This window comes from Manis javanica, chromosome 3, assembly GCF_040802235.1.
Source record: "Manis javanica isolate MJ-LG chromosome 3, MJ_LKY, whole genome shotgun sequence".
Classification (NCBI taxonomy): domain Eukaryota; kingdom Metazoa; phylum Chordata; class Mammalia; order Pholidota; family Manidae; genus Manis; species Manis javanica.
The window spans coordinates 42,394,390-42,416,364 of record NC_133158.1 but is presented as its reverse complement, the minus strand read 5'-3'; the positions used below and the strand labels follow the sequence as shown (position 1 = coordinate 42,416,364).

The 21,975-nt window shown below is 48.6% G+C and overlaps 1 protein-coding gene and 1 long non-coding RNA gene across 3 annotated transcripts; one reads left to right on the top strand and one right to left on the bottom strand.

The window, feature by feature from the left end:
• Positions 1-998: 998 nt before the first annotated feature.
• On the bottom strand, positions 999-4,513 carry TFF1 (trefoil factor 1). Its single transcript, XM_017660929.3, has 3 exons — positions 4,356-4,513; positions 1,600-1,755; positions 999-1,187 (listed from the first exon to the last, which is right to left on the bottom strand). The coding sequence occupies exons 1-3, from the start codon at positions 4,429-4,431 to the stop codon at positions 1,171-1,173; spliced, it is 249 nt and encodes an 82-aa protein (XP_017516418.1). The 5' UTR covers positions 4,432-4,513; the 3' UTR covers positions 999-1,170.
• Positions 4,514-4,663: 150 nt separating this feature from the next.
• Positions 4,664-10,171, top strand: LOC118971750 (uncharacterized). 2 transcript variants are annotated; one of them, XR_005060388.2, is made up of 5 exons: positions 4,664-5,153; positions 5,594-5,733; positions 6,275-6,353; positions 8,661-8,814; positions 10,076-10,171. It is a non-coding gene; the product is annotated as an uncharacterized lncRNA (long non-coding RNA). The 2 variants fall into 2 exon arrangements; XR_005060387.2 differs by having other exon boundaries at positions 6,275-6,514.
• Positions 10,172-21,975: the final 11,804 nt, after the last annotated feature.

The window sequence follows — 21,975 nt, the reverse complement described above, 5'->3', positions numbered from 1 at the left end:
TTGAAATCGTGGAGAGGTGCCTTTTAATCTCCCACATGCACCTGCCTTTGCTGCCACTGCCTCCTGAGGTTGAGCCTGAGAGGGATGCATGGCCGGGCAAGAAGTCAGGGTGAAGTGCCAGGCGTGGTAGAGGGGATGATGGCCTCCATTCCTTTGACAGATCAAGGCCCAGCCTGGAGGACTCAGCCTAAGGACTCTGAACTTGGGCAAGAGTTTGGTCCTGGGAGCTGGGCCATCGGCTCATAGCTTTGTGGTGCAAGGACGATGTGGGCCATGGTATGTTTTGTCAGGGAACTAGTAGTAGTTCACCCCATAAGGACATTTGGGTTTACTTAACATTAAGTCTGGAGGTGGGTGGTGCTGGGGTCAGATCAGTAGCTCAAGGATGTCGAGGCTCCAGTTCTCTGATTTTTCCTCATTATCACAGAATAGCTGCATGAAGCACCCTATCACACCCTTGTACCACACAGCAGCCAAAGGCAGGCTGCTGGACCCAGCCAGGGCAGCTGGAGGTAGCTCTTCTTTCACCAAAGAGGAAAAGTCTCTCCCTGGAGCCTCCAAGCAGACACCCTTCTCTGCCCCATGGACCAGAATAGAGGCACATGGCCACCTTTGGCTGCAAGAGGCATGGGGAAAGGGAAAACTTTCACTATTCTTCATAGAGTGGAAATCAGCTGAGAAAGGAAGGAAGGAATGGATGGCAGGTATTTGGGAAACAGGCCTGCTCCGAGATGGCACAGGTGGAAGCCCATCTCTCTGGGAATGTGGGGAGAAGGCTTGAGCCGCACTTTGCAACCCAATGGCCTCCAACACCCTGGCTAATATCTTCTGGGTCAGCTTAACACTGCCACCACTCATCTGCCCCTGGGGTAGTGGGAATTTATGTGTAATCAATCCCTGATGGGAAGCTGGGGAGTGAAGCATTGCACTCCTCTTTCAAAGAAAAGAACACCGTTTATAATTAAAAAACAAAACAAAACCGAACTAGAAGCACCAACTGACATTATTCTCTTTTAATTTTTAGGCCAATTGTGAGGACAAGGAGCCAGAGCCATACCCCATGCAGCGAGCTGAGACGCAGACACAGAGGAACCCCAGCCTCGGGCAGGTGTGCACTGAGCTTCTGGCCGCAGGCTCCAGCTCTTGATGCGATCCCCTCTGGAAGAGTATCTAAAACAGGCACTCCTCTAAAGGGGGGAGAAGAAGCGCATGAGTGAGAGTAGGCATTTTCCTTTACTTTTAAATAATTACAGAGAATTTGATTTGAAAGCAGGGGAAGATGCTTTAGAAAGCATGGGCTGTCTTCATATCTTCACTGCCATTTCACCCTCTCCCTGCAAGCCAAGAGGTGTCACCAAAGGGGACTCTGCAGACTTTCCACCAGAGATGTGACAAGCCAGGAAGAACAGGGCTCCTCGCCGCACAGCCCTCAGTCCTGTCTGCAACCGCGGACCTGATTTCAGCTCGGTGCAGCCCTCTTCTTCACCGTCACCCTGTGGCCGTTATGCTGGGTAAAAACCCAGCTGGCGATGCAGACCCATGTGGGTGTCCCTGGCTAATTCTACATCTCCAGACCCCACAGCCTTGCAGTGGCCCTACCTTCTTCTGGAGCCTTATTGGCAGACACGGGCCGGAAGCACCACGGGACTCCAGAGACAGTGTTGTCGAAGCAGCAGCCTTTAGCCTTGCACACCGCAGGCGTGATGCCGGAATAGCCACAGTTGGCTCTTTCGCGGGGAGCGACGGTGCAACTCTCTAGGGGAGTCCGGGGCAGGAGGTGAGGGTAAGTCGTGGGCAGAATGCCTCATCGTCACAGGCACGCCCAGCCCCGCTTCTTCTCCTGTTAAATCAGTCACCAGCTGGCGCTGCTGACGTACACCCACACTGGGGATGCAAGAGGGAGGCACCACCCTCATTTCCCAATGTGAGAGCACCCCAGCTCAGGAGAATGCAAGGCGCCCAGGGTTTGTAACTTTGCACCTACCTAGATAACTTGTTCTTTCACTAATTAATTTCCACAATGATCAAACTTTATTCACTCGATTGGTAAGTACCTATTGAGCACCACTTCTGTGTGCTAGAAACAAGAGCTAGCACAACAAAAATAGACAGGGAAGTTCCTTCAGGGGTTGAGCTCATGGCAGGCCCTGTGCTGGGTGATGGAGACCCAGAAATTAAACATAGCAAAATGGCTGTTAAGAAGCTAAGAGTCTAATGGAGGAGAAAATCAGCAATGTTCAAAACAGTGCACTGTGACTATCCCAGGGTGCTGAGGACAAGCACAGGAAGAATAAGTGACAAAAAGCAAGGAGGGCTTCTTGTAAGAGGAGGCTGACCAGTTGAGGATGAGGCAATGGGTGTTAGTTACAAGCAGAGGGGGCAGCATGTTCAAAGGCAGTAAAGATAGAAAGCAAGGTGTATTCTCAGAGGTGGAAGTCCATTTGCTGGTGAGATGCAGAGACTGGGATGGGGGCGTCTGGGAAGAGCCAGGCCCAAGCTGGGGTGGACAAGTTCAGCCTAAGAGCAAAGGGAGCCACTCAACAGCTTTGACCAGGGGAGGGGTGAGAGCAACCGTAAGCAGGAAGACATGGGGGAGACGGGAGCCAGGCCAGCTAGCAGCTACCCCCACACAATCTAGGCACGAGATCTGTAGGGTCTGACCCTGGGCAGAGTGTGAGCCCAGCGCTCACTGTTTGGTGCTCATCAACCCATTGAGGCTCATCAACCCATAACAACAGTGGGGAGCCCGTTCCCTATCTCTGTCTTGGCCTGGGGCCCAGGGAAGTGAGAGCTCCACCCGTAGGTGCCCATGACAGGTGCCATTGCCAGGGCTCGGAAGAGAGACCTGACTGTGTGGGGGCAGACCCACCTCTGGGTCAGAGCCTGTTCCTGGGTTCAGAGGCCCAGGAGTGAGGCCTGGCAGCCTGGAGAGTGAGGCGCAGTGGGGAGGAGAGCCGGAGAGCCCCGGGGGCACAGGGGGCCTTGGCCTCAGCTTCGGGCTCTCTGGAATAGACAGCCCGTCCAGAGGCAGGCAGATGTGGGTGCTTTTTGTCCAGACCCAGAGCGCAGGCCCCCGCGCTGTTGAACCCACACTGTGTCAGACCCAGCGAGGCCTGGGAGCGAGCCAGGAGTCCTGGCGGGCTTCTGTTTTCACACCTGAGAGAAACGCCCCAGGCTTTCTTTGAAGAAAGGGCTTTGCGGCTTTGCTGGGAAGATCTAGATCCATCTGCCAGTGGCTGGGTGGCCTCTGGTGGTGTAAGCCTCCTGGGGTCTGGCCCCCCTCTGCCTCAGGGCAGCTGTGCAGGTCAGGAGGGGCTGTGTGTGGACTGGGACCATAGTTCTGTCCTTCTCCTGCATGGTCGCCCGCAGCCCTGGGTGGGGTGGGGGCTTGCCGGGTACCAGACCCCCTCCCTGCTGGGATTCCTAAATGGGAATTACAGATTTCCAGGGGTTCTTTCATAACAGAATTCCATATGCCACCCGGTTACTGTCCCACAGTGAAACTGAGCAGACATGATTCCCATTCAGGGCTACGCATGTCATTGGGGTTTTCTGGCCCCTGTTGGGACAGGACCGCTGACTGTGGCTGACCAGCAGAGAAGGCTGAGTCCTGGGCCCGAGGGCAGGGGCTGTGGTGAATGGGCTGTCCTGGCCTCCAGGGAGGGGACCCGGGCCAGCCTGGGGCCTGGAGGGGAGGTGGGAGAGGTGGCATCTCACCTTCCACCTCTGTGAGAATCCTTGTTTTGATAACTTTGGAAAATCCTCTTCCCATCCCTCTCCCTTTAAAATTGTATCTAACAAAACTAAGTGATGTTTATTCAGCACTTTGCAGCTTGTGAAGCACTTCTTATGAACATCATCATGCTACCATGACAGCCGTGTAAGGCAGATGACTGAGCCCATTCGGAGCCATGCACAGACCCTGCACAGCGGCAACAGCACCCTCCTCCATCAGGCACTGGGTGACACATGCACAATGGGCCGCTCGAATAGTAGGGAGAGCCCTTGGGGCATGCCCACCGTGGACAGGCCCTCGGACCTGTGTGTGCACCCCGAGGCAGTCCAGCCCCTGGAAGAGCTGCTCTCACGCCCACCTGGGGATCGCTCTCTGGGGGCTGAGACCCAGGAGGACAGTGAGCGGCTGGCCCAGGACTCTGCCTGCTCACACATGCCCGAGAGCTCTCTGGCCCTTCACCCTGCTCTTCACCACCTTTTTGCCTTCCAGAACATCCAAGGCCCTAGAGCAATGCCTGGCACAAAACAGCTTGGCTCAAAAATCCACACTGTGAAGCAGCGACTCCTACAGAGCCTGGCCCCCACCCGTGCGCCCACCGGGAAGCGGGGGGCGGCCTCACCGTCGCGGCCCTGTGCCAGGGTGCCGAGGGCCAGCATGACGACCATGACCAGGACGCAGATGGCCTTGCTCTCCATGGCAGCTGTGACCTTCCTCCTGTCTGCCCAAGGGAGACCACGAGTCAGGAATGAGAACCCGTTCAGGCCCGTGATTTTATCCGCAGGCTCTGTTTGCCTAGAGAGTGAGATAACATTTGCCTAAGGAGGGTCCTGCAATCCTCCATTCCAAATACCCCACTGATTAGAAGGTGTGTCCACACCGGGGCCACACAGATTGACACATTTACTGATAGAGGAAAGTGCTAGTCGCATAGTCATCCTGGTTATGGGATTTGAGATTCAGAAATTACCTCTCTTACTCCTGGGAGTCTCCTGGGTCATGACCTGGTCTAGCTTGACTGTGTCACCCTGCTAATGTCAACATCACACTCAGCAAGTAATTCACAGCCCACAAGAGATGGCCCGTGAAAGGTACAGTGTGTCAACAATGGCTCACAGCTCCCCTGCGGCAGGGATTCGGGGAAGGAGCAGGTGAGGCCCCCGGGTGGTCCTTTAAAGGTGAACACGAAGTGGTTTCCAGCTATTTGAGAATCCAAGTCTGGGGGACCCACCCAAGACGAGCCTTGAAATAACAGGCCTGCACAAGAGTGATTGGCCTGTTTCCTGCCAGGCCTCCAACGGATACAGAAATCGCCACCCCTGTGACCCGTCAACAGACCCTCAACATAAGCTGCTGAGGCTGGCTCTTCGCGCATGTCTCCTGGTCCAGGAAGCCAGGGTTCTGACTCTCGGCTTGGTCGGTGGGTGTCACAGCTTCTCAACAAGACAGTGACGTGAAATGAAGTGGGTGTGAGGCAGGGCCCCTGGGAGGGCCCGTGGGAGGTGTGTAGCTTCTGCGGGGACAGTCATGTGATAAAGGTCGGGGGCCCACTGGTTTCTTCTGAGAGACCTTCACAACACTTGGAAAGGAGACTCGAAGCTTGAGGGCGCCCACCCAAGAGCAGGACAATGGGAGGGGGTTTCTCTGCTTAGCTCGGGGGTCTGCAGGGCGGAGCGCTGCGGGTCAGGCCAAGGCCCAATCCAAGGTTTGCCGCACAGTCAATGTTTGCCACTTCCACTTCTTTACTCCAGGACCTCGGCTGTGGTGAGGAAAGAGTGAAATTAGAGATGGGATTGGGACATCTGGGCACAAATGTGAGGCTGGGGATCTTGAAACCACCCCCCTGAGCTTTCTCCACAGGCACGAATGACCGTCCCCCCTGGGATGTGGAGCAGCCCTCACCCCACGGGAGCCTCTGCTGACCACCGGCCACCCCCCCACTGGCCCAGGATGCAGGCACATTATGAGCTGTTCTCAGCTTAGCACTGCACAGCTGCCAGGTGCGTAGGTTAGGCCCCTCGTGGCCGGACGGGCAGGGCCTGGCACCCTCAAAGAGCTGCAGGGCCGCCTTGGCAGGAGCCGGGGGTTGGAGGTGAGAATGTAGAGCCACACCCAGAGGCCCGACATCCTTGGCAGGACTCAGGTGTGGGTTCAGGTGTGCTCCTAAACAAGCACACGGAGGTTGTGGCCACCTTGAGGGTGACGAAGCCCTGGGCTGGAAGGTGGCCTCTGGTTACAGCACCCATCCCTGGGGCCTTGATAGACAGGCTCCCTCCAAGACTTCGGGATGTCAAACCTGCATTCCAGAAAGTTCCCAGGAGCTGCACCTACACACCAGGTGTGGGAAGCCCAGTGCTGCAGCAGAAGAGGGGGCCTGGGCTCAGGGAGGCTTCAGTGTTGGGGTGGCTGTGGAGTGGATGTATTGTATGCACCCTCCCTGCCACCCCAGAGTGCCCAGAGGGTGCTCCCACCATTTAGAAATGCCCTGGTGTGGGGCCACCAGCATCCTTCACAGACCCTGTGCTTCCTCCTGCCTCTCAGGCCAGAGTTATGTGGGACCAGAGGGCCTCAGCAAGAGTGGAGGAGATCCCTCCGAGGACGAGCTGCACCAAGGCCTCAGGTGCTTAGGATGAGTCTTCCCCAAAGCCTTCCTGAGAAGGACCTCGGCCATTTACCAGTGCTATGGGTTGACCTGTGTTGGGGCCCCAATAAGATGCTGCAGCCCTCACCCCCAGTACCTGTGAATGTGGCAAAAGGATCTTTGCAGATGACCAAGTTCAGGTGAGGTCATTAGGGCAGACCCAAATCCAGTAGGACTGGTGTCCTTATTAAAAGGGGACATTCAGACACAGATGTACAGAGAGGCAAGACAATGTGCAGATGCAGGGACAATACCATCTGCAAGCCAACAGAAAGGCCGGGGCTGCCCTGGGGCAGGTTCTCTGCTCAGCTGCAGCAGGAAGCAGCCCAGCTGATGCCTTGATCACAGACGTCCAGCCCCGAGACTGTGAGACAATACATTTCTGCTGTAAATTCAGTTTGTGGTACTTGGTTACAGCAGTCCTAAGAAACTGATAGAAGCAGGTGACTGTGTGCTGGAGAAAGGAATATATCGAGGTGTTCTGAAGGTCATTACATATTAGCTCTGACCTGACACTAATCCTCAGAGACCCAAGCCCCACGTGGTTCAGCAAAGAGGGAGCCTGTGGGTTTCAGGTGTGAGACGGAGGGCTGGCCCAAGTCTGTCTCACTGTGGGCCCCTTGGGGGTCCCCACCCCAGGCCTGGAATGTAAAGCATACAGTGCTTCTCTGGTCCCTGGCGTGAGGGATGTTAGGTGAAGTCCCTCTCACCAAGACAGTGAATCAAACCAATGCCACAGTCCAAGTGAGGACTTGAAGGACCCAGGAGTGGATGTGTCTGGCTCCGTGGGCCACATTTGGTCTCCATCTCATTTTCTTTATTTTATTTTCACAACCCTTAAAAAGATATGGAAACAATTCCTGGTTTGCAGGTTGTACAAAAACAGACACAGGCAAGATCTGGCCACAGACTGTCACCCAGCAAGCCCTGTGTTCCGAGCATCACGCATTTAATCGACTGATGATGGCTGCATCTTGGATCCTGGGTGCTGTCAGCCCTGGAGCAAACTCTCTGGCATTTGATGTGCAGCTATTAACCGAGGAAATGTTCGATTTTCTCCCAATCCTTTCAGAAAGGATAATGAGCAGTATTTTGCCTTTGCATGACAGGAGCAATGCACCTCTATGGCGTGGGCTCAGGGGTCTGTCCCACCTCTGGAGGAATCTGAATGTTTTGTTAAACATCCTGCAGTCCCATTACATTCATGCTGTGATGTTATGTTAATTGGATCATAAAACAGGAAAGAAGACACCTAGTAAAGCAGGTGTGTGTCAGAGAGGGCAACTGCAGAAGTTCAGGGACCTGGCCTGTAAGTGAGGTGTGCAGACCTGGGCAATGGAAATATTCTCTCTCAAGGGAAAAACAAATGTCTGCACATTGAACCATTCACCCCAATAAGTATTTATGGGCCTCTTTGGAGTTTGGAGCTTACACATACTGCATTTGACACATCATCCTGGCTCATGTACCACGCTGTCAGTAAAGTCTGCAGTGGAATACAGAGTAATAAATGGCTCTGCAGAAGTCGGGCCAGGCTGCAATATAAGATGCCGTCCCACTTGGGCCCAGAAGTTGCAATGGCTTGTGTAGTATTTTGACAGAAATTGGCATTGACGGGTATCTCTGGGAAGTTCCAGTAAGAGAAACACAGCACAGATTTGTATTAGTTCTCTGTTGCCATCTGACAAATGACCCCGAAACTCAGTGCTTTTAAACAACAAACATTTATATCTCACAGTTTCTGTGGGTCAGATATTTGGTTACAGCTTAGCCAAGACTTTTAGGTCAGAGTCTCTACAGGCTGTAATTAAGGTGCCAACCAGGGCTGACTTAAAATCTCATAAATATAGATACATCAGTTTTCTTTTTCCTGCCCACATATAATTTGTCCATGTAAAAAGTGACAATGGTGACATAGGATCAATATGAAGAGTTTCCCCTTATTCTGGCTGTTCTGAGCCCCTCACTGTAGCTGATTCCATTTCTGAGTTCCCATCCTGCCAACAGCAGAGGTTGGCATGTGAGTCTGAACATGGCATCATTCCCCAGGAGCAGCACCCAGCAGCCTGGTGGCAAGATGATTCCATGGCATCCCTTCTGCTGTGAAGGGGCAGAGTCACATGGTCTGGTGTGGTGTGGACACGCCCCTCCTCTGAGCCTGCAGTGGACGCAGGGAGCACCTCTCATGAGTTTATGACCTCATGATCTAGTATATGGGTCCAACACAATCCATTTTAGGGCAAGGAAATATAACAATGTCCAAGTAATTCGGTGGTCTTTCCGCAGGCTCCATCACCCAGGAGCTGTTAGCTGATAGCATGGTGGAATCGCCTGCTCAGCAGGCAGCTGGTGGACTACAGTTTGCCTTCGCCTTAAACCAGAGACACATATGGTTCCTTCTCAGCCAAAGTGCACATCCAGAAACCAAGCAATAAAGCAGGTGTGGTTTTTCTTATGATTTAAGGATGTAACTTGGGAGAAATCTTGCTTGCCATCCCCATGAGTGTGGCCTTAGTGGTCAGAGTGATAGTGTGCAAGAGAGGCTGGCTGTCACTTGGAAACACGCTCTAGGGTCCCGACTGAGTTGGCTGTGGAGGCTGCCCTTCTGGTTTCTTCAGGCCACTGAACCAGCAGGCGGAGGTAGAGAACGGACCAGAGGGACTGTCCTGATCACCAAGGGAGATTGTGCTGCAGCCACACCATGGGGACCGGGAGCTGAGCTTGCAGCCGGAGGGAGGCTGGGTTTCTGTTGGTGTTTTCTTGCCCAGCAGTCCTGGTCGACGGAAAACAGCAGCAGCCCCGTCAGCACAAGACCACATAGGGACTCATGTCCTGTAGATGTCAAGCTTTGGGTCACCCTGTCAGGAAAATAATTACATCCAGCTGAAAGGATAGCAGATGATGATGGCACATGAAATGGGAAGGAAACTGCGACAGCCAACTTTGATCTCTTGACCAAAACCAAAGCAGTTACTGTAGCAGCTACTCTTTATGTGAATTAAAGAAAATGACAGTAAATATTTAACTGATGCCAAGAAGGTTTAGGTATTTCTAGGCCTTGTGACAATGTAAAGAAATCATCTAAATGTACATAACGTATATAGCTAGAAAGCAAATTTGACTATGTAAAATATTTTAAACTTTGGATATAAAAATTTCAAACTATAAAATGTGGATTGTGTATAAGATGGATAAAGGTTTTAAAATTTCAAGACCTAAGTGCCTGAAAATTATAGGAAAGATAAGAAAAATAATTAGTAATTCAAGAAATTATTCAAAATAACTGTAACAATGTTCAAGCCAGTCAAATTGTCAGATTTTGGCTTTTAATCAGAAGGTACAGTGCTGTTCAAAATTAGGTGAAATGGACACTTAGATCCATAGTAAGTGGACATAGGCATCACCTTTGTGGGAATCAACATAATACTTTGTATCAAGGGTCCTAAAAAGAAAACACTGCCCCAGTAAATCTACACTCAGGGATGCCCCAGAGAAAAAATCCTAAACACAGAAAAATCATTTTATGAAGATGTTTATCAAAACAAATTTTAGTATTTGTAAAAAACTGCAAACAGCCCAAATTACCAATAATGGAAAAATCATTAACAAATGTTGATCAGCTACATGGTAAAATATCAAACAGTCATCACTAGTGTGTTTCTGTGGAATTTTTAATAACCTGGGGAATCTGCCTGCTACAGTGTTACATTAAAAAGAACAAAATAACCAAAGATACAAATGACTCAGGAGAAAAAGAGGACATGTGCCCAGCGTCACTGGGAGCTAAGAGGGTGAGTTACATTATTGTTTTCCTTCCATTCTGCTTTCCTAGTCACTGAAATGCTTTTAGAGTGAGCACAGTTAACTTTTATAACTGAAAAAATACTGTACTTAAAAAAATAAAATGTAAGGATTTTGCTCTCCCCAGACAGAGAGGCTAGTCCCCTGGCCCCGCCCGCTGTGAGTCACGAGTCCCTGCTGGGAGGCGTACCTGCCCTGGGAGGGGCTCCGCGCCCACTCCCACAGCCCAGCCCGCCCCTGACCCGTTTGCTCACACCTTCCCTGAAGTTAAACAAGGCCTGGGCTGGGCCAGCTGTCTGTTATCTCTTAGATTTCAGCGACCCACTGAGCGCAGCTGCAGTTCCTGCCCTTTGAGTCCATGGAGCCCGCGTCCCACCCAGCAAATCCCAGAGGCGTGAGTGGTGCATGCGGTTGAGGTGCAGGCTTGCTCACAAGGGAACAGAGCAAATCCCGCCCCAGAAATAGTAGAAGCAGGGGACTTGTTTGTGCCCCTCCGATTCTGCACCCCGACTTAGCCCAGCTCCGGCTGCCGGCATCCTTCCCGTCCAGAGAGAGTGCCGAGGGCCACCGTCCTTCCCCCAGACAAGCCCCCAGACCTATGTTAGGCCCTAACATGACCTCCCAGGGGTTCAAACCTAGAGTGAGATGGGGAGACCTACGTCTGGTTTGTCTCGTCCTGGTCCCCCTCCCGCCTCAGCCGGCTGCCAAGGTGCAGTTGCTGCGCCCTCCCGCCCCCACTCAGCCCCAGCGAGGGCTGCACAAGCCCTGGTCCTCCCAGCAAGCGCGTCCAGAATCCACCTGCTGCCTCCTCGCCTGGGAGGGGCTCTGGGACCTGGGTAAGTGCGGGCACAGAACATTGCCCGCTGATCCGCACTTCAGTCCCTGCGGGAGCAGACTGGGCGGCCCTCCCGGGCGCTGCCCCTTCCTCTCGCCTGTGGGCCCTGGCGGAGTCTGGCCTGTCTGGGACCCAGTGTGGCGCCTCTGAGTGGCCCAGCCTAAAGACCCCTGCCCCCATGCCCTGCCCCGTTCCCCCCCAACCACCTGCCACCCCCACATGAGCCCCTGATAGGGCCCTTTGGTCAGTGTCAGTCCATGTCTACCCCTAGACAAAGGTGTGTAGGTGAATGTTTTATTTCAGGAATGAGGAGTTTCCATCCAGCCTGGACTGATGGTGACCTGTTCCCACTTCTCCTGAAAAAGGACAAGAGACTCACATGTTAGTTACAGGCCAAGAGCTTCCCAGGGACGGCAGTTACAGTCCAGACACGTCCCGAGGCTGCTGCTGCTGCGACGTTCCATAAGCCCCAAAGTCAAAGGCACGGCGACGAGGCCAAGCCACCCAGCGATTCGGCCGTCAGTTGTGTCTGGACAAGACGGAGACTGTGGTTCCCTAGACAAAGGCCCTGGACTTGGTTATCCTTAAAGATCCCCACTAAACTTTATTTCTATTTTATATCTTTTATTCATGTCTTCTCTTTTTTATTATAAATACAGTGACTGAGGCCTGGGCTCTAGAATGAGGCACATTGGTTGTATGGCCGTGGGTGCGTCCAGGATGTGTAAAGGGCTGTGATTCCTGGCCAGGTCCTACCGTGTTGGCCATGTCCTCCTCTGCTCTGTGTGTCCCCGCTGGGCAGGGCCTCCCGGGGGATGGAGGCCCTGAGGAGAGGGGTCGGGGCTGCAGGATAGGCCACCCGTCTGAGAGCTGTTGTCACGTTCCAGCTTCTTTGCAAACTTCTCACCTGCTGGAAACAAAACCAGAAACGTTTGTATCACTTTCATCATTAGGGTTGCTCCTAGAGGTTTACTTAAAACCAAATGACAGAAGTAGCCCCCCAGTAGGATCCTGTTTTCTCTTCCTGACAACCCTGAAATCCAGCCAGGGCAGGCGATGAGGAAGGGCTGGGGGGCCAGGGGGAGGTGAAGAAGAGTACCTGGACCCCCAGGCAACTGCACGGTGGGTGAGGCCTGGATCCGCCCCTCCTTCACTGTCCATCCTCCAAGAGGTGCTGAAGCCTCAGAGGCACCTCACAGAGATGTCCTGGTGCTCCAGGCGCCAATCACATGCCTGGGATGTGACACGGGACACAAGGGCCTGCTCGTGCCGCGGAGCAGACTCTGCCACAGTGCTGCCGGCATTGTGCGTTAGAGGAGACCTAAGGTTCTTCCTGTGCCATCCTCTCTCCCTTGTATTCCCACACACTTCCTTCAGTTGGGGAGAAAGGTGGCTGTGGGGCTGCTAAGTCCAGGGTCACACAGAGCCCAGGCACCCGGGTGAAATTTTCATCACGGTACACTCAAGGAATGGCTTCCTGTCCACTATTCATCTGTAACGTTCTAGTTTTAAATCTCGGCTTTGGAAAGGTGATAGCCCAGTTCTTCAGTGTCTTAATGGGAGGCTTAGAATGTTCCTTGTAGGCCCACCCTTAATCTTTTTCATTTTTCCCCATAAGAAGACAATGAAAAAAAGTTTCATAAAATAATATTAAAGGTAAAACAATAGAAAAAATTAATGAAACCAAGAGCTGGTTCTTTGAAAAAATATAAAAATAGATAAGCCTCTAGCCAGACTTATTAAGAGAAAAAGAGAATCTAAACACATAAACAGAATCAGAAATGAGAAAGGAAAAATAACTACGGACACCACAGAAATACAAAGAATTATTAGAGACTACTATGAAAATCTATATACCTACAAACTGGGTAGCTTAGAAGAAATGGACAACTTTCTAGAAAAATACAACCTTCCAAGACTGACCAAGGAAGAAACAGAAAATCTAAACAGACCAATTACCAGCAATGAAATTGAAGTGGTAATCAAAAACCTACCCAAGAACAAAACCCCCAGGCCAGATGGATTCACTGCTGAATTTTATCAGACATATAAAGAAGACATAATACCCATTCTCCTTAAAGTTTTTCAAAAAATAGAAGAGGAGGGAATACTTCCAAACTCATTCTATGAAGCCAGCATCACTATAATACCAAAACCAGGCAAAGACACCACAAAAAAGAAAACTACAGACCAATATCCCTGATGAACATAGATGCAAAAATACTCAACAAAATATTAGCAAACCAAATTAAAAAATATATCAAAAGGATCATACACCATGACCAAGTGGAATTCATCTCAGGGATGCAAGGATGGTACATTAGAAAATCCATCAACATCATCAACCACATCAACAAAAAGGACAAAACCCCATAGATAATCCTTTATAGATGCTGAAAAAGCATTCGACAAAATTCAACATCCATTCATGATAAAAACTCTCAACAAAATAGGTATAGAGGGCAAGTACCTCAACATAAGAAAGGCCATATATGACAAACCTACAGCCAACATCATACTGAACAGTGAGAAGCTGAAAGCTTTTCCTTTAAGATTGGAAACAAGACAAGGATGCCCACTCTCCCCACTTTTATTCAACATAGTTCTGTAGGTCCTAGCCATGGAAATCAGACAACACAAAGAAATAAAAGACTTCCAGATTGGTAAGGAAGAAGGCAAACTGTCACTGTTTGCAGATGACATGATATTGTACATAAAAAACCCTATAGACTCCACTCCAAAACTACTAGAACTAATATCTGAATTCAACAAAGTTGCAGGATACAAAATTAATACACAGAAATCTGTTGCATTCCTCTACACTAATGATGAACTAGCAGAAAGAGAAATCAGGAAAACAATTCCATTTATAATTGCATCAAAAAGAATAAAATACCTAGGAATAAACCTAACCAAGGAAATTAAAGACCTATGCCCTGAAAACTATAAGACACTCTAAAGAGAAATTAAAGAGGACACTAATAAATGCAAATTCATCCCATGCTCTTGGATAGGCAGAATTAATATTGACAAAATGGCCATCCTGTCTAAAGCAATCTACAGATTCAATGCAATCCCTATCAAAATACCACCAGCATTCTTCAATGAACTGGAACAAATAGTCCTAAAATTCATATGGAACCGCAGAAGAACCCTGAATAGCTAAAGTGATCCTGAGAAGGAAGAATAAAGCAGGGGGGAATCTCACTTCCCAACTTCAAGCTCTACTACAAAGCCACAGTAATCAAGACAATTTGGTACTGGCACAAGAACAGACCCACAGACCAGTGGAACAAAATAGAGAGTCCAGATATAAACCCAAGCATATATGGTCAATTAAAATATGATAAAAGAGCCATGGATATACAATGGGGAAATGACAGGTACTTCAACAGCTGGAGTTGGCAAAACTGGACAGCTACATGTAAGAGACTGAAACTGGATTACTGCGTAACTCCATACACAAAAGTAAACTCCAAATGGATCAAAGACCTGAATCTGAGTCATGAAACCATAAAACTCTTAGAAGAAAATATAGGCAAAACTTTCTTGGACATAAACATGAGCAACTTCTTCATGAACATATCTCCCTTGGCAAGGGAAACAAAAGCAAAAATGAACAAGTGGGACTATATCAAACCAAAAAGTTTCTCTACAGCAAAGGACACCATCAGTAGAACAAAAAGGCATCCTACATTATGGGAGAATATATTCATAAATGACATATCTGATAAGGGATTGACACTCAAAATATATAAAGAGCTCATGCACTTCAACAAACAAAAAGCAAATAATCCAATTACAAAATGGGCAGAGGAGCTGAACAGACACTTCTCCAAAGAAGAAATTCAGATGGCCAACAGGCACATGAAAAGATGCTCCACATCACTAAGCATCAGAGAAATGCAAATTAAAACCACAATGAGATATCACCTCACACCAGTTAGGATGGCCACCATCCAAAAGACAAACAACAAATGTTGGCGAGGTTCTGGAGAAAGGGAACCTCCTACATTGCTGGTGGGAATGTAAACTAGTTGAACCATTGTGGAAAGGAGTATGGAGGTTCCTCAAAAAACTCAGAATAGAAATACCATTTGACCCAGCAATTCCACTCTTAGGAACCTACCCTTAGAATGCACGAATCCAGTTTGAAAAAGACAGATGCACCCCTATGTTTATCGCAGCACTATTTACAATAGCCAAGAAATGGAAGCAACCTAAGTGTCCATCAGTAGATGAATGGATAAAGAAGATATGGTATATATACACAATGGAATATTATTCAGTGAAAAGAAGAAAACAAATCCTACCATTTGCAACAATAGGGATGGAGCTAGAGGGTATTATGCTCAGTGAAATAAGCCAGGCAGAGAAAGACAAGTATCAAATGATTTCGCTCATATGTGGAGTATAAGAACAAAGAAAAACTGAAAGAACAAAACAGCAGCAGACTCACAGAACCCAAGAATGGACTGACAGTTACCATTCTGTCAGTCCATTCTGTGGACTGACAGGGACTGTGGAGGATAGGTTGTAAGGGACGGATAAGGGGAAAAAGGGGCATTATGATTAACACACTCAATGTAGCAGGGGTTGGGGCACGGGGAAGGCAGTATAGCACACAGAAGACAAGTAGTGATTCTATAGCATCTTACTACACTGATGGGCAGTGACTGCAATGGGGTATGTGGTGGGGACTTGATAATGGGAGCAGTCTTAGCAACCATAATGTTGCTCATGTAATTGTAGGTTAATGATACCAAAATAAAATAAAATAAAAATACTCTTTACATAAAAATGATCATACATGTAGGTATTTATATATACCAGCATAAATACATATGTATGTGCCATTGTATCCTGAGATTATATTTCTCACTTTCCACAAGGCAAAATTTGGAAGAAGACACTAAAAAGCTCCTGAGATTATATTTCACTCCTTTGTGTCAGTGAAGCCCAGCTCTGACTGCAGACTCCGTCTCTCAGCAGAGCAGCACGGTGCACTCACTTTGGGGAGACTGAGGTTCCTTTACGAAAATTCATCATGAGACACATTGTTGGAAACTGCTTTATTGTTTTGCCAGTATCTTAGGTGAAAAATGTCTTGATAGTGGTAATCCCTTTTAAAAGCTGTTTTATACCCATTGATGACTATTTTCCCCTTAAGAAACTGCCTTATATCTACAGCCTGCATAACAATTCCCATTTATTCCCTTCAAGGGCTTGGATGGCAAATCCAGTTACTACCGGCTCACAAACCTGGAGGTGGGTGCCTGCGACCTCAGTGAGCCAACCCAGGCGCCGGGCCAGCGGCCTCTTCCCCCTGCCATCGGCTCCTGTCTCCACCTGACGGGCCGCTGCTTCCTCCAGGAAAAGGGGTCCCCCACTGCCCTTGCCTCCCTGGGGCCTCCTGCCAAGGGCCACGGTTCCTGATCTAACTCCGGGACATTCCGGAGGGGGGCAGGCAAGGGGGTGAGCCTGGGGCGGCCACATCAGCTCTTTCCCGGCAGTGTGCCCCTTCTGCTCACTGTCGGATGGCCACCAAGACACAGATGCTTTCCCTGTGGACCTCAGAAACCAACAGGAAAATGCCTGAGCTGCCTTGTCTCCCCCACAGGCTGGCCCAGGGAACTTATTTCTTCTCCTCCCCTGGCCTGGCCTGGCCTGGCCTCAGCGCTGAGCCGTTCTCTCGTCTGTGCTCTCGTGGGGGACCCCCATCCCATGAGCATGTCCAGGCTCCTGGGCCTCTCCGTGCCTCCTCACACAAAGGAGCCCGGCTTCAGTCTGTTTCTGCTCTGCCCTGGGCCCTGTCCTCTTCCCGCCCACACACTGGCCATCGCATCCATGTCAGGCTGCAGGATTCAAGGCAAGCCCCAGCTCGCACAGGCAGACCCACTCTCCAGAGAGCACTCCACCCAGGCAGTATCGGGAAGCATATGCGCTAAGATGGCCTAGTTCCCTTATTTGGAATCCCTTTATATGGACTGAATGCCTATGGTCAGCTGGAGAAGAATGTGATTTAGCAGTTCTATTATAGTTGTGTGACTATAAACCCCACCCGCTAGCAGCCTCGTCAATCAGGCTTATACACAAGCCAGTGGAGGTTTAAGGGGGTAAAGGGGGCATTACGATTAGCACACGTAATGTGGTGGTGGGGGGGGGTCACAGGGAAGGCAGTAGAACACAGAGAAGACAAGTAGTGACTCTGTAGTATCTTACTACGCTGATGGACAGTGACTGTAATGGTGTGTGTGGGGGGGACTTGATAATGGGGGGAGTCTAGTAACCATAATATTGTTCATTGAATTGTATATAAATGATACCAAAATAAAAAATAAAAAATAAATAATATTAAAGGGAAAATTTAGTTAGTTCCTGAGACCCAGACTGCCACGGACCTGGCCTTTCCTCCCATGGTGAGCACCCAAGAAAGTGTGACGACATTGAAAGTAGTTCATAATAAAAAACGTGGTGCCTATACTCTCAAAATTTTCAGAACAATTACATGGCTTTCAAAGAGTTACTTTGCTTTTAAATATTTCAAAAGTGGTAGTCCTTACCAAGAACAGAGCCTCAAAACACGAGACAAGGACTGATAGAGCTAAAGGAAGCAACAGCAAGGCCCACAGTTGTAAATGGAGACTGCAAGACCCTCTCCCAGCAACTGGAAGACGCGCCAGTCAGAAAACCAGCAAAGACACAGGTCTGACTGTGCACCAACCCACAGGATCTAACTGTTATTTATAGAATATTTCACCCAACAATAGCAGGATACACATTTTTTTCTAAGTGTCCACAAAAATTCACCAAGATGGACCATATACTTGGCCATAAAATAAGTCTCATCAAATCTAAAAGAAATAATATCAGTCTGTTCTCTGATCACAACAGAATCAAATGAGAAATCAGCAGCCGACGACAGGAAAATCTCTGATCATATAGAAAGTAAATGACACACCTCTAAATAACCCATATGTCAAAGGGAAGTTTAAAAGAAATATAAAAGTATATAGAATGGAATGAAAATGAATTTATAACATATCAGAGTTCATGGGACGCTGCTAACACAGTGCTGAGAGGAAAATGTGTTAACTTACATTAGAAATGAGGAAAGCTCTCAGGTCAAAAATTTCAGTTTCTACCTAAAAAAATCGGAAAAATAAAAGCCAAATAAATCTAAAGAAATGAGGAAGGAAATAGGTTATGAGCAGAAACCAGTGAAATTGAACATAGGGAAAGAATAGATGGAACAAAAAGGTAGTTCTTTGGAAAATCAATAAAATTGACAAACCTATAGCAAAACTGACAAAAAATAAATGTAAGAAGTCACAAATAACATCAGAAATGCAACAGGGGATATCACTAGAGACCCTGCAGACACCTAAAGGATAATAAGGAAATACAGTGAAGAATTACACTCATAAATATAATGAGAATTTCACTCATAAATACAATGAGAATTAACTTATTAATTAGACACTTCCAGAAAATAAAAGAGGGATAAATATTTCCCAACTCATTTTGTGAGGCCAGCATTACCCTGATGCCAAAACCAGACAAAAACAACACACAAAAAAGACAATGCGAGGCTAATCTCTCTCATGAACTTAGATGGGAAATTCCTCAAGAAAATATTAGCAGACCTAATTCAAAAATGTATAGAGAGGAATTAAACAGCATGACCAAGTAGGATTTATTCTGGCTATAAAAGATGGGTTCAACATCAGAAAATAAACAATGTAATCCACCATATCGACAAACTAAAGAACAATCCTATGGCCATGTCAACTCACATCAAAAAAATACAGGCAAAATACAACAGCCATTCATGAAAACAACTCTTAGAAGTTAGTAAATTAGGGGAATTATCTCGAAGGGAATAAAAGCATTTATAAGACACCTACAGCTGATGTCATGCTGAATAAATTCTAAATATTTTCCCCTAAGACTGGGAACAGGGCAAGGTTGTCTTCTCACACCACCTTTATTCAAAGTAGTCCTGGAATTTCTAGCCACTGGAATAAGGGAAGAAAAAGAAATAAAAAGCATACAGATGAGAAGGGAAAAAAATGAAACTATCTGTTTACAGATGGCATGAACACCTACATATAAAATCCCAAGGAATCTACCAAAAAACTCAAATTCTTAGAAATAATAAGAGACCAAAAAACCCAAACTCTTAGAAATAATGAGTTCAGCAAAGTCATGGGGTACAAGACCAGCCCACATAAAGTGACGGCATTTCTATATATGATCAGTAAACACGCAGACCTGACATTAAGAACAATACCATTTATGATCACTTGAAAAGAGGAATACTTAGGTAAACACTTAACACAACTTAAGGATCTATATTTTGAAAATGGTAATATTCTGATGAAAGAAATTAAGGAAGACCTAATAAATAGAGATATACCATGTACATGGATTGGAAGACAACATAGTAAAGATGGTAATGCTCCCCAGATTAATCTATAGGTTTGTGCATTTCTTATCAATTCCATCAAAGTTTTTTGTAGAAATAGATAGGCATATTTTAAAATTTATATGGAAAGTTACGGGCCCTGGAATACCTACAACAATGTTGAAAAGGAAGAGTAAAATGAGAGGAACCACTCTATCTGATAAAAAGGCTTACGATATCACTGCAGTAATCAAGACAACGGGGTATTAGCAAATGGACAGACACAGAGATGAACAGAAATAGCAGAGGACTCAGAAATAGGCCCACACAATATGCCCAGCTGATTTTTGGCAAAGGTGTAAAAGCAATTCAAGGGAGAAGAGATAGCCTCTTTCACAAATGGTGCTGGAACAATTAGACACCCAAATGTCCAAAAAAATGAACCTTGACCTAAAGTTCACATCCTACACAAAAATTAACTCAAAATGCATCATAGAATTAAATGCAAAACATAAAACTATACATCATTTAGGGAAAAAATAAGCAAAAATCTTTGGAAGCTAGAACTAGGCAAGGAGTTATTCAACTTGGCACCATAAACACAACAGACAAAAGGAAAAATTGATATATCGGGCCTCACCAAAATTAAAAACTTCTGCTCTGTGAATGCCCGTGAGAGGAAGATAGACAGACAAGCCACAGACTGGGAGAAAATACTTGCAAACTGCATATCTAACAAAGGACTTGTATCTGGAGTGTATAAACAACTCTCACAACTCAACAGCAGAAAATCTAATACGAAAATGGCCAAAACACACGAGCAGACATTCCATCAAGAGCATCCACAGAGGCCAAGGAGCATGTTAACAGACACACAGCATCATAGCCATCAGGGAGATGCACATCACAACCACGGCGAGATGCCACCAGGCACCCATCCCAATGGCTAAAATAAAACACAGTGCCACACCAGGGCCTGATGAGGACTTGGAAAACGGGAGCTCTCATACATTTCTGGCAGGAATGTGAAGTCGTGGAGTCACTCTGGAAAGGAGGTATCAGTTTCCTAAAAAAATCTAAGTATGCAACCACCTTCTCAGTCACCACCTGCACCCCCGGGCATTCCTTTGAGGGAAATGAAAACTGATTGCATTATATAACATTTGAAATGGCCATGTTTTAGAACCGGAGAATAGGTCAGTGGTTGCCAAGGGTTAAGGCTGGGGGTGAAGGTGATGGATTTGTGAAAGAGTTTGGTGTGGTTCTTAAAAGGGCAATGAAACTGTTCAGCATCTTCACTGTGGGGTGAATTTATGGAGCTACACAGGCTCCACACAGGGCATGGAGCTAAATATCCACCCCCCACAGACACACACACACACACACACACACACGCAGACACACACATACACACACACCAGCACAAGTAAAACTGGAGAGGTCTGAGTAAGATCAGCAGCCCTGATCACTGTACATGTCCTGCTCCAATACCAGGCGGCAGCTTTGCTTTGAGGCGTCACATCAGGGAACCGCGGGCCCGGGTACAGGGGACCCCTCGGGATGGGTCCCACCACTGCAGGTGCCTGTACCGCTACCTCAGTGCAAACTGCAATTTGAAAAAGTACTAGTCCAATAAGAATGTTTCTGCAATCAGAGTTCGTGTGACTGTGTAAACCGAATACAATGTAAAACATAATTTTTATGGTTATTTCTCTCAACAACCCTCCGCGTGGTTGGCATGGCTGCTCATCCAGGGAATTCTCTGGAGATGGTCGGGCAGGATCCCCAGCCACCGCCCCTGCCGCTGGCGTGCCTGAGCCGGGACGATAACCGCCCCCCGCCCACCTACGGAGGCCCGCCGAGCAGCTCCCGCCTGGGCAAGCCCGGCCGGCAGGAGGGCTCCCCCGCGCTCATAGCTGAAGGACTGACTCCTGCCGGGAGGAAGCGGGTACACACGCCGGCACAGCGCCTGGGCCCTGACACCTGCCGGGCCGTCTCGCCTCCTTCCTGTGGCTGGCTCGGATGCACAGGGCGCCCCCCTCCCCGACTATGGTGGCAGCAAGCCTCCCTCTAACCAGCCAGGGGAAGGTGAGATGCGGCACAAGGTCACAGGTCCAGGCAGCAGCCCCACCCGGCCTGGGAAATAATCTGGAACTTTGCAGTGACCAGCACGAGTGGGAGGGAGTGGCTGTCCGGCTCCGAGCGCCCCCTGGCGGCCAGGCCTGGGAAGTTTCTAGAAGGAAGTAGTGGGATCAGTGAGCAGCTGTCTGGACCTAGGGACGTTCGCACCCCCGTTCCGTCCCTTTCCTTGCCTTTTCCTCGGTGCCTGCAGGAAATGAGCACGAAGCGGTGACACTGTGCTGAGACCCATGAATAGTATACAAATTATTGCCATCGCTGCGGGGGCCTCCAGCACCTCACCCTGCAGGGGGCCAGCCTGTGCTGGGCCGCTCCCAGGACTGAGGGGACCAGGGTGCAGGTGGCCCGCCCTCGCACCGGTCGGGGCAGGAGAGCGCCCGCGGTGGCCGCGACATGGGTGGGGGGCAGCGAACCCCGGC

What these genes read in the sequence shown, in the direction of transcription:
- TFF1 (XM_017660929.3), bottom strand. Translation starts at nt 4,431, where the DNA reads ATGGAGAGCAAGGCCATCTGCGTCCTGGTCATGGTCGTCATGCTGGCC. An exon ending in CCTGGCACAGGGCCGCGACG is followed by an intron (nt 1,756 to 4,355) that starts GTGAGGCCGCCC and finishes GGACTCCCCTAG; the next exon opens with AGAGTTGCACCGTCGCTCCC.